The sequence below is a fragment of the Lissotriton vulgaris genome, chromosome 6 (genome assembly GCF_964263255.1).
Source record: "Lissotriton vulgaris chromosome 6, aLisVul1.2, whole genome shotgun sequence".
In the NCBI taxonomy this organism is placed as follows: Eukaryota; Metazoa; Chordata; class Amphibia; order Caudata; family Salamandridae; genus Lissotriton; species Lissotriton vulgaris.
The window spans coordinates 30,828,108-30,841,409 of record NC_141694.1 but is presented as its reverse complement, the minus strand read 5'-3'; the positions used below and the strand labels follow the sequence as shown (position 1 = coordinate 30,841,409).

The 13,302-nt window shown below is 46.7% G+C and overlaps 1 protein-coding gene across 1 annotated transcript in view; it reads right to left on the bottom strand.

Annotated features, from left to right (window-relative positions):
* KIF6 (kinesin family member 6) overlaps nucleotides 1-13,302 on the bottom strand; it is a 1,537,786-nt gene that overhangs the window by 392,397 nt on the left and 1,132,087 nt on the right. The window contains exon 16 of the mRNA XM_086925888.1: nucleotides 13,126-13,176. Coding sequence (XP_086782014.1) covers nucleotides 13,126-13,176 — 51 coding nt within the window. The remainder of the gene's footprint in view (nucleotides 1-13,125; nucleotides 13,177-13,302) is intronic.

Below are 13,302 nucleotides of genomic sequence, written 5' to 3'. Positions count from 1 at the left end.
CGAGTTCTACATGTAGTTTGAACATGTCCAATCTGGGTGTAGGGACAAATGAGAGGCCTTTATTTAGTACTTCCGTTTCTTCTGGAGTTAGCTGTGTGTCTGATAGGTTGAACACCAGTGGACGTGGGGGTGTTATTTGCTGGTTCCCGGTTGTTCCCTGGTTTTGTTTCTTGTGTTGGAGCTCACAGGTTCTTCCTCGGGAGCCCATTGGACGTGTCCCGGGTTCCGTCTCTTGCCCCGACCTTTTCTGCCCTGGGATAAAAAAGGATACCGCTGGTTTTGGTTCCCTTGAAAGAATGGCATGTTGCCTTGGGGGTACATATGTGGGTACCCAAAGTAGGGAGGTGGGAAATGGCCTAAGAGGGGTGGTGGAGGGCCAAAATTTTGGTTTTGGGGACCTTGCCATGGTTGTTGCCAGTGTTGTCCCCGTCTGCCTCTCCCTCTCGATGTGTTGGATCCTGAGCTAGAGTTGCTTGAGGTGCTTGAGACGGAACTGTTGTCCGAGTTATCAGATGATTTTTTAGGGGGGGTGTAATCATCCTCCGAATACGGGTACGTTTTAGAATAGCTGAATCTCTTCAGATCTTTTTCGAATTTCTTTATTTTAGTTTGAGTTAAGTAGTCTTTATATTCCGCCATTTCCCACCTCCCTACTTTGGGTACCCACATATGTACCCCCAAGGCAACATGCCATTCTTTCAAGGGAACCAAAACCAGCGGTATCCTTTTTTATCCCAGGGCAGAAAAGGTCGGGGCAAGAGACGGAACCCGGGACACGTCCAATGGGCTCCCGAGGAAGAACCTGTGAGCTCCAACACAAGAAACAAAACCAGGGAACAACCGGGAACCAGCAAATAACACCCCCACGTCCACTGGTGTTCAACCTATCAGACACACAGCTAACTCCAGAAGAAACGGAAGTACTAAATAAAGGCCTCTCATTTGTCCCTACACCCAGATTGGACATGTTCAAACTACATGTAGAACTCGCCGAGTTTTTCAGAAAACTTAAATTAAAGGCTTTCTTTGAGAAAAAGGACAATACCATCACAGAAGCAACAGGTACGCCGAATGAGACAGGCCTGAGAGTGAAATCCACCTTCACCCCCCCACCAGGCAGCATTCCGGTCGAAATCCTGACGTTCGAACAGGCAGTCTACACGGATATACAAAAACGCCAACAAAAAGACACTTTCAATAACCTATCCAACAAAGATAGATGTACCATCCAGCGCCTACAAAGTGACCCCACTCTGGTTATCAAACCAGCTGATAAAGGCGGAGGAATAGTCCTTATGAACAAAACGGACTACGACCATGAGTGTAAGAGGCTCCTCAGTGACACCAGGAACTACAGACGCCTCACAAAAGACCCAACTGAACAACTACAAGTCACCATCAACCAACTGGTCACCAATGCCAGAGACAATGAACATATCTCTAAACAAGAGGCGGACTATCTTTGCCCCAAAGAAATAAAGACCCCATATTTCTATACGGTTCCCAAAATACATAAGGGCATCACTCCACCACCAGGGAGACCCATCGTATCCGGGATCAAGTCACTCTTAGAGCCCTTGTCCCGGTTCTGTGATTTCTTTTTAAATCCCCTGGTCCAAAAGACCCCTTCCTACATAAAAGACACCAAACACCTACTAAGTGTGATTCAGGAACTTGACTTTGACCCCACCACAGAACTCATGGCAGGACTAGACATAGAAAGTCTATACACTAGCCTACCACAAGACGCAACACTACAAGTGTTACATGATGTCTTAATGACAAGCCCTTGGGAATACAACACCCCCCGAAGCTTCATCTTAGACTGCGCTGCCCTGGCTCTCAAAGAGAACTATTTCAAATATGAAGGCACGTACTACTTGCAGACGAATGGAACGTCTATGGGCAGTGTTTTTGCCCCAAGTGTGGCAGGATTGTATGTGGCCCATTTTGAAGACATACACGTACAACAACCCACCAACCCTTTCTCCGCCAACATAAGAATGTGGCGTCGGTATATCGACAATACTTTTAATATGGAAAGGAAACCAAGAATCATTGGACAACTTCATGCTTTGGGTTAACCAACTAGACCCCTATTTACGCTTCACGTGCACCAGCAGTGCCACTGAACTACCCTTCCTGGACTTGAACATCAAACCTGAGAATGGGAAACTCACTACCACCACCTTCTACAAACCAACAGCAAGAAACTCATTGTTAAGGTTTGACAGCTTCCACCCCCGACACCTAAGGGAAAACTTGCCCTATGGGCAGTTTCTACGCATCAGGCGTAATTGCAGCAACATCAAGGACTATAAACAACAGTCTAACGACCTGGTACACAAACTCAGGGACCGTGGCTACCCCACCAGGATAATAAACCAAACCCACAAAAGAGCTAGGAATCAAAACAGGGAGGCACTCCTAGAAAACTTCGACAAACCTGAGGAAGAACCAGTCCTTACCTGTGTAACAACGTACAACACAGTATCGAACCAAGTATCAAACATAATACAACGAAACTGGAGAATCATCAACTCCGGCACCAGACAATGGGAAAAACCGCGCTTTGCCTACAAAAGGGCCACCAATCTAAGGGACCAACTGGTAAACACCAGGCCACGCACGACAAATCAGAGCAAAGACAACACCATTGTCAACGCATGGGGTCTGCCCAAAATCACCGGACACCAACCCTGTAACAACTGCAGCGTATGCCACCTAACATCCCCGTCCAAAACACTTAATTTGGAACCAGGGAAAACCTGGACGCAGCGACCATTTACGAACTGCAACTCTACCAACTTGGTATACTTGATAACCTGCAGATGCGGCCTGAGATACATCGGCATGACAACCCGCAAAGTACGCACTAGAATGACTGAACACAGAAGCACAATAAGATGTGGGAAAAACATCAGCAAACTCACAGATCACTTCCTGACCCACAATCACACACCAAATGACTTCTCCTGGACTGTCATTGAGAAATTTGACAATGCCAGGGATGAGAGATTTCTTCTACAAAAAGAACAGCGCTGGATATACCGTCTAGCCACTCACATCCATGGCCTGAACGACGCTATTCCATGGAATAGCTTAACTGTATAACCACAGCATGCCTGTAATAACATGTCTTGACAGCACTGCTTGACAGCACTGCGTGCAATCCATACAATCCCCTGGTTTGCCTGTCCAAACCAACCTAGCTGTACCTAGTACTAGCGTGGACCTTTGTCCCCATATCACCTTCATAAGGTAGATAACCATTGCCAGTGCACCCCTGCATGAGCGCCCGCTTCTCTGACCCTCCCTCTCCCACAGTGACCTTCCCTTTTCGCCCAGTGCATATGATGTACACATGAGTATTCCTCAATCTCCATATAGTTCTACATTGGCTAAATACCCCCAGGCGCATTTGACAGTTCAAGTACTGTTTATCATGCCCTGCAAGCAAGCGCATACTTGACCATCATCCACATTGGCTAAATTACCCCCAAGCGCACTTGACAGTTCAAGTACTGTTTATCATGCCCTGCAAGCAAGCGCATCTGCGCTCGCGTTGTCAACAGACACGGCGAGGCACAGCGCATGCGTGTAGACAGCTCGTCTTCGCGCATGCGTGTAGACGCGCATTATAGTTTTGCGCATGCGCGATTACACGCGCTACTTTCGTGCACATGCGCAGACAGCACCAGCATGACATGGCGGTCTGCGCGCATCCCTCCCTCTCTTTCTATCCCGAACAGGTGAAACAGATTATGAGACGAGTATAAAAAACAAACTAGGCGGCCCATTCACTGCATATCGGGCGCCGCGGATGGACTACTAGGTCCCAGGAGGAACCAGACCGAACTACTCGTGAGTAACCTCCTAAATCCTGCCATTGGGGTAAGCAACTTCTCTCCTTACAGGTTAGATAGCCTTGCATATCTCATTTATCTTCACAGGGTCTCTTTCTCTGCCAGGCGACCCATGAGGCTTTTTACTAAGAAATAACAGAGTGAGGACCAAGTACCAATACTTTCCTGTACCTCACCTTGTGATTTCGTTTTTTTAGCCCACCACCCCTCACTAACGGTTCATTATACCCTCACCAGCTCCATGGAGTCTCCATGAGCTCACTATAGCCGCATATAGGTCGTACACCACCTTAAAAGTCGGCAAACAGTGGTTCTTTAATTTATGCAGCCCTAATATGACTCTCCCTTGTACGTCTTGTCCTTGTCCTATGTGTTCTGTGTAGAAAAGCTTGAGGGAATCCCCCTCTAACAGTTATAGCGCCTTAGCGTGCGCAACACATAGTAAAAACCAAACACACACTTAAAAATAAGTTTATTATAATTTTGCACTTTTTCACATTTCTCTTTGGTCCGGAGGAAAGCCAGCTTAGAATTAAAAGGCACTGGCTGAAACATGTAGACCACACTGGACGCCGGAGGTCATTGTAACACTCCTTTAAACGTCCTTTTGCCTTTTTAACCTGCTAACAGAGGCCCAGTTTATTAAATATTGTTAACCCTCGGGTGCTGGGACCTCTCGTATAGCATTTTAAACTTCACCTATCACACCCCTTCACTGCACACTCAGCAATATACCAGCTCCGCAGTCACCTGGCGTTGTAGCACACCCGGGGCACATTCGGTGCCACTGTGGTGGGCCCGATGATGAAGCATGCCACCGACTAGGTCGGTGGGTGAGGGCTTTCTAAGGAAAACAGTGCCTTTTCCTTATCTATTTGCTGACGTACCTGAGTCACTTAAATACTCCTTCCCTTAAACTAGCTAGCCCACATTGATTTATATATATAATACTGGGGATACGGGCTAGCTTACCTAGTCCTCTCTCTCTTGTTGATCTGTATAACAAACAAGGCATTCCCACTCACTTCCGCTGCCACTGCAGGTCGCAATACCAGAATCTGAATGTATTATGCACTAAAACTGAAAAGACACAGGAAGAAGCATGAGTGCTGCAGTTTGTTCGGGATCAGGGTGCATGCCCTTGTGCTTAAAGATGCAACCATAAACCGCAATGCAAGTCTTAGAAAAACAGCATTTGTTTTTGTATATAGTCCGCTTGGCATCTCTTAGTGCATGGCGTACCTTGATGAGGCTCTCACAATGCTCTCTTTTGGATGTTCTGAAGCAAGTATGTTGTCACTGTGAGTTAAACCGCTGGGAGTGCTCTGAATCCCCTAGTGGATTTCTTCCTGAAATACCTGAGCCACCGTTGACCCCTCAAAAGTGAGGCACTTGTATCGGTTCAAAGTGCGGTGCATGGAAACACAGTGATTTATCTGGAGCTCTCCAGCGCTATCTTGTTGTATCATTTGTTTGAGTATAGGTTCAAAAATTAACTTGGCACCTTTAAGTTGGCGTATCATGTCTTGATTACAAGGTGCTAGATATCTTTCCTTTGAATTGAAAGGTTGGAGAGGCACATAGCACACACAATTATACTTCTATCTGCAGTGTGACATTCTGGCGTAGGAGCCATGCAGGACACCAAGAATCTATGGCCACTGACGGACTCAATGTTGTCTTGCTCAACATATTATAGAGTTCACCCTCCTTTTGAATATTGAAAGATATCCTACAAAACTCCTGTCCTACTGGCTCCACACACTCCTAAATATGCACGCAGAACTGGCGATCTTTGTTTTTGCCAATACATTGGAAGAGTTCGGGAAATAGTTGTGCAACATCCACAGCCATCTACTTTTCCTCAGCCTGTGCTGTGATCTTGCAGAGCACTTGAAGTAGACCCATTTTCACTGCAGATTCAATGCCCAGTAGACACCCAGTACCAAGTGTGGCCTGTAGCACACATGCATCACTGTCAGTGGAGTAAGAGTGGATTGAAATTATGTGAAACAAGCCCAAGTACTTGGGAAACTACTGTGAGCCATTTGCGTTGACGCCCATATTCGCGGGTATCAATGAAGGTCTAATCGACAAGTCTGAAATGCAGTGTCAGTCATGACATTTACTGTGGGCCATTGTCCATTGAGTAGGTGTTCCCCTCAATTTCAACATTACTACAAATTCAGATAGTTCATAATCATTCAAAGTCAACATGCTGATCAAAGGAAGAAAACTTTAGCTGTCTTTCTGTATCAGTTTTGTCTGCCGAAACCCCCACATCAGCTGCCACTTTTCTGACACTGTGGTGTTCCCTATACAAATTTTGGACCAGGCTTCAAGTAGTTTAGGTTTCGGGGGCGGTGAGAAGCATTGGGAGTGTGTCTTTGTGTTCTGTTTGACTCTTACAGACTGTTTGAAAATGGCCCATCTTCCCACCGTTGTGCAGGTGCTTAGTGTGTCAGGGCATGGACCTGGGTAGGGCAGACGGTAGCCACAGCAGTTGCAGAAATGTCTCACTCTGCTGTCCTGGTGTTTGACATTGTTAATTGTGCCCTCTGCTTACGTCGACTTGTTATTTTGCCCTGATATTCAGTAGTGTATGAGGCATGAGCCAACAATTAAAATGTCTTCTAGCTTGCAAGACTTTTAGCAAAGGGCTCCCCACAAAGGGGGCCAGTGCCATAACAACTGCCAAGGACCCGATAATACTGGTTTGGGCTTCCTTAGTGTGCCAAACAACAAGGGGGGATGCTCCCGATTCTTCTCCCAGGCCGTAAAAACCGCACCACGGTTGGTGCAAAATCGCTGGTCAAATGCGGGCCCAGGTCTTCTTTTAAACACCTCTATCAAGGAACGCCATTGCACCTTAGATGGGAAACGGAGGGTGGGGGTGTTATAAGGACAGCGCTACCCCTGCATAGGCTACATTCTGAATGCAGGGGCAACTCACAAGAAATATATAGGAGAGCATTCGTGGATTCAAGGAGAAGTTTTTCATACCTTCGCTCTCTGCAATGAGGAGACCACCATGCTACCCAACAGCCATGGCAGTCCTGGGGGTGTCATATCATCATTGCACCCCGGATCTTGGTTGGCACCTGAGTCGTGGCACAGAAGAACAGCGAGGTTACAGCTGAAGGAGTGAAGCAATAAACAGTGCAGCAGTCCCACCTGAGTAGCGGCACAGAGGAGCAGTTAGGTCACCGGCGCAGAAGGAAACAGTCCTGCAACCCCATCCCCTGAGGTGAGACCCATGGCGGGCAGAGGACCGCTGAATCGAGAAGTGACGCAACTTTGTGTGGATGCCTCCGGATCGCTCCAATGTTGAAACGGCTCCCCGCCTCATCACTTTCAGGCAGTGAGGCTGTGTTTAGGGGGGAGGGGAAAAGACAAGACTGCCCCGGTCATCCGATGAAGGGAAAGGTCACCTTAAAGGCACAGACATCAACAAGCAGGGGAGAAACACCACAAAAACAAGCATTGGCCACGCGGCCATAAAAGTAAAGTTTTGCGGCCGCGAAATGAAATAAAAAAAATGCGCGTGGTGACGCGAGTGGTGCGCATGCGCATCACCGCAAGTGCTACCTTGCTGGCCACCAGCTTGCTATTACGCGCATGCACGCGCGCTATTGTGCGCGTGATAGTAAGCTGGTCGCCGGGAAAGTAGCACTTCTCAAACCAGCTACTAACTGTCTCGGCCACATCAGCGCATGCGCTGGATCAGGCCGAGACCTAAAAACGACCCTGACACATCCCCACAATGAGCCCTAAAACTGCTCCCACTTCTAAAAACTACGCCCCCAACCCAGTCCCAGCATTTAAAACTACCCCGACCCCCTACCCCTAAGCCCTAAAACCCTGCCCCCCTATCTAAAGGTACCCTAGCCCTGCCTGAGCCCTAAAAGCAAACCCCACCACTAATATTTACCCCCCCCCAACCTGGCTCCAGCCCCACTTACCTGTCCGCGTCCAGAGCTTTCTGTTCCGATGCTTCCTCTTCTTCTCCCCGCCCAGCCTAAACAATAGACCACTATCTGCCTTAACCACGCATACGCATGGTTAAGGTAGATGCATGGTTCACACAAGCGTGGTTACGCTTGCGTGGACACGGCACATGTGGCTCTACTCGCGTTGTTCCGGCCATTTTCTCCCTGTACCGCTTCTTCAGTACCTACAACTAGATTCACCCAATATGCAAAAAGAAATGAGATAGAATGAGTAAATTTTCAACTGGAAGATTCACTCAGTACCTTCTGTCTTACGCAGGAGTATGATCTGGTGATCCAACCCTTCGGTTACACATGAATGGCACTATACAATAACACCTACAGGTTACTCTGAGCTCTATAGTAATATTATGCAGCTTGAAGAATGCAGAGGCATTGTCCGATAAGATTGTTTAGAATCCCTGTATGAGGTCTGACTATCAAAGGCCTGTCACACTGCAATCCGATGCTCACCTTTCCACCTCTTTCATCTTCAATGTTCACCAGTCTCCTGCTCTTCAGCACCTGTACCCCATCTCCATCTCCTGCCTTTCTGTCTGCTCTTTGTCCCTCTCTTCATTTTCGATCTAGAACAAAATGCTTTCCCCGTACTTTTTAAATGTTCTGAGCTAAACATTCTATCATCAACATTCTTTACACAACTCCAGACTTTGATTTCTTCACTTTTTCGAATAAACTTGAATATATAAGAATAAACACTGCACTATATATAAAGTGAATTCACAATTTCATGCATAGACATGGAGTGCTCTGCACTTTTTGATTACTAAACGGCAAAGATGTCAAAATCAAAAATATAAGGAGGGGGAAATTAGCAGCAATGAGGAAACAGGATTAGAAATTCAGTTCCAGACTTGAAGCACGTGTCCCAAAGGGAGAACCCCACTGCAGGTTCCTTGATTGTTTCAGCTGTTCACAAGAGGTTCCATTTTTTCTTCTTCATTGGCTCCCACAGAGAGCAGGTATGTGCCCTCGCCAGGTACAACATCCTACTCTGCCCAACCTCCCATGCGGCAACTCTTGCCATTCGTTAGACTTCTCGATGGTGTAGAATACCGGAATGTGCTTCTATGTTGGATGTCTTTCCATGTCTGGAGGGACTCTTGAAAATCGCCAACAGAATGACTGAATGGGAAGATGAGGAGACTCTCCTTGAGAACAAAAAGAACAAATGTCATACCGCCAGAAACAAAGAGTGAATTGACAGCAGATGTCCTACTAAGTCCAGGGGAGCCAAAGAGTTGACCCAAGAAGCCTGAAAGAGTGATTCATGGACATAAGAGGTTCCATTTGTATTCAGGGTCTTTGCTTCACATAGCAGGAAATAAACTGCCTGGCACTGCTGTACACCGGGGGACTGAAGCTATAGCCTTCAGTGGGTATTTGTTCTTCATGAGATCCTTTTCAAAAATCCAAATTGGAAGACACCGCCTCTCTGTTCAGTGTACTAAAATGAAGTACGCTATGGAGAGAGGGTGAGATGTCTCCAGAGGAAGATAGTAGATAAAACTCTTTTTTTGTGGTAGTCTGGGCGAGCCGTTGGGCTTACCAGAGGACAGTGTTTAGCATTTTCTGTACTCACAGAAGCAATAATAGAGACACACACTCAAATAAAATCCGAGATCAATGTGGCATAAAAATAACACATGATTTATGTAGGTTTTGAGAAGCAAGATTTCAAATCGGAACTATACTTTGTACAACTCAAATACTAGTTTGTATTCTAAATAAATGCAGTGCAGTTCAAAGTATGCAGTACGTTCAGTATCTAGGCACACGGCGGTCGATACCGTAAATATTTACCATTGCGTTTAGCGGGGGGAAACCAGGGAGGCTTTTAACTCCAATGGAGGTCAGTATTCCGCCAAAACACAGATACCTTTGCGGTGGCTGGCAGCAGGTCACTGTAGCTCTATGGAAGTACCGCCAAAACAGAGGTTGAGGTTGCAGGGATGATGGTGAAGTACAGCCGACACAGTTATCCTTGGAGTCGCTGGAAGGAGGTCTCCGCCGAGGAGTTTCGGAGGACCACGGTGCCTGGGTCGGTTGGTGGTCTTCTTCACAGGCAAGGTGAAAGTTTTTGGAGGCCTAGGTTTTTGGAGTTACAGCAGTAGTCGAAAAGCAACTGTAGTAGGAGTAGCAGAAGTTGTGGGTGATGCATGTCGGAGTTCACCAGCAACGGTCAGGCCACAGGTGAGTTGCAGGTTGGACCATCACAGAGGAGAGGCGGTCGTGCCAATGTTGTGGCTTCCACCATCGAGGCCACCAGCAGGAAGGTATGGGCTCCCAGGAGCAGCGCTGCTTCCAGCGTCGGTTGCTGTGCTGAGAGAATCCCTCATGGTGATAGAAGCATGCTGCAGCATTTCTTTACGGTGGTGAGTCGGGTTAACACAAATGCCGGTCCTTAACCACCGAGGTTCTTTACCGGCAGTTACTGGGGACTAGAGCCTCTAGCCCAAAGGAAGGTTTGTGGCAATTTGCAAAGGCTGGAAGATCTCCAGGGTTTCTTGGAGGCCTTGCAGGTTTCAGGAAGGACAGCCGACCCAGTTGTCGACTCCTTTTGCAGCTGGCAGAGTTTTCGCCGGTTTCTGTTGCAGCAGGGCTCAGTTCCTGGTCCCTCAGTGGTCTTTTGCTGTTGTCTTCTTTTTATCCATTGAATCCAAAGTCAGGTTCTTGGGAGCCACCTAAATACTGAATTTAGGGTTGTTTCTAATGGAGGACAGGTGGTAGCCAATGGGCTATCTATCTGTGGGGTGTCTACACCCTCTTTATGCTCACCCCACAGGGGTGGGCATATCCCGAATTCTAATTTGCTACTATCCTAATTCTCAAGATGGCTGATAGTGTAAAGTGGGGTTTACCTCATCTGCCCCACCTGAGGGGCGGTACAAAGTGATGGTAGACCAACCTCCTACTTTACCTAATTTTCCCTCCACACACGGTTGAGCAGGACTGGGGGTCCACCATCTGCTTCTTACAGCAGAGGGCTAGGGGCAGGGTTCTAAGGGGGAATGGCTTTTGAAGTTTCTGCTTCTGCCAAGGCAGATCCTGTAGGAAGGAAAGTCTGATCCCCTCTACCCAGAGCAGCCATTCTTTCTCGATACGGAGAGCTAGGACTCTCTAACCAGGTGTCCAGAAACCGGTCTGGTGATGGTAGGGTGGCTAAAACTAGACAGGGTCCACACCAGTGGATGGTAAGATTTCAGGAGACCCTCTAAAATGGTCTCCTATGTGAATGTATGAATACATCCAAAACTAGCATCAATAAGGATTTATTGGGATAAGATATGTGGTATCAAACATCTTAGAAATCAGGAAAGCCATCATGGAGCTAGGCACAGCCCATGTACTCTCTATGGCTTCCCTGTTCACTTACAACACCCAGAATGGACTGGATGTTGTAGGGCCACATCTGCTCATGCTGATGGGCCCTCACATAGGGTATAGTGCACCCTGCCTTAGGGTAAAAGGGCTGCCATAGGGGTGGCTTACCTATACCTTATGTTGTGAGGAATTGGCATGACACACTGGGCTGTGTGCCATGGACTCTTCGGTTTGACTTGCAGCTGGGCATGTGGCATAAGATAGCTGCACTGCCGGATTGGGTGAGTGATCCCTAGGGAACCTCCTTCTGTTTTTATGCACTGGGTACTGAGGGTACCATTTACAGGGGCTTGCAGAGGCAACATAAGTTGTGCCAATCATAGTACAGTTTTAGGGAAGGAGATCTGGCACTGAGAACCTGGACAGCAGGGACTGGGGAACACTTACAGTTCGAAATTTCATCAGGCAAAAAATAGGGGTCAAACCGTGTCAAAAGAGGCACTTTCCTACACAAATTATATATATTCAAATTCATTACAGGATCCCACGCATAGGTGGGGACAGGCTAAGATATATGAATTATCAGTCAAGGACATGATTGAGAAACCTCTAAGGTTGCCTGTTGAGGGCCTTGCAGAACGGCCTAATGTGAAGCTATCCTTTCTACTGAACGGAAGTTCAGTATTGTTACAAGTTAGCTGTTCCAAGCAAATGAAGACCCAAAGGTAAAGAGATGAGAACCTTCCAGGGTGATGTGGCCTCAATCACCTGACATCACCTGATAAAGAGAGCTCCACTGGTACCAGTGACACCATGTCAATTTAGAACACATCATCTAATATTCTTAGCAAGTGCTGAATGATATCTTGGTCGGAAGCCAGCAGACCTGTCTCAACCATCCCTTGATCCTCTGAGGGCCACATGTCTTGCTACAGCCAGACTCTGATCATCCTCCAGAAAGTGTGATCATTCATATTACAGCCATCCTTCCGCTCTCATTGGCTCCCACTCAAGGCGTGAAGTTCAAGCTGGGCTGCCTCCTGTCCAAACCACAGAATCTTAGCACTCCACTCTGTTTCTCTGATCTGCTCAAAATGCCCAACAGTGGAGGACATCTGTGCAGCATGCCTGCTACTCTTGGAAAACCCTCGTTTCAGAACATCACAGGCACATCATTATGTGAGGCTTCAGCTGGCTTCAACTCATTGCTGAGCAAATTACGACTGAACCCCAGCCTTGTGTCTGATCTCAGACATTTAAAACTCATCCTTTCAGAGTACATCTTCCTAATGAGTAGTAAGTAGCCCTCAGTGATGGCCAGTCCAATATTGTTTTAGTTCCATTCCTCTCGATTCAGATGAAATCTTAATTTCCCTTAAGTATAAGGTTCCCTTCGGTGATACTCACTTGAGTTTAATTATCTGTTTTAATTGCTGTTATAATTACTGCTAAAGCTACGTGTCATTTGTGTTTCTATGTGTACAGCCCCTGAGTGATGAGGAGCTACAGAGTAGAAAACTCAAATAAATAATACCTAAAACCCTGGCTCATGGAACGGACTAATGACAAAGGCACCTTATTCTCAAAGTGTGCTGTCTATATGTTAACACTACTCTCTACTTATAACATGGGAACATGGGGCACTGGAAAAGCCAACACCCTCTCTGAAGCACCTATGATTATTGCAGAAGCAGCACTCAGATCTACAAGCAGGAGGTGCTGATCAGGCAAGTACAGCAGCTGTTTTAAAAAAAATACTCTAAAATGCAAATGACGATGCATTTGAATTGCAAAAGTGTGTATATCATATCTTAAACAGAAGAGAACACAATTGTATTGAATAACAAATAAACTTATTTTTAAACATTACAAACCAGCCCAAAAGAATACCTACATAAAACATTAAACATGAGGGAGTTACTTACCCAAAGCTGCCTTTTGCATTCGTCGCTGTTCGACCTCTCCTTTCAGCTGGTCTGTGAAAAGAAAGAGTCCAGACAGCTCCAATGAAAGGTTGTGGGAGAACACATGTAATAAATAAATACTAACAACACAAGACCTGCGAGTGTAAATAAACACATCTGCTTCCCCTCTACACAAGC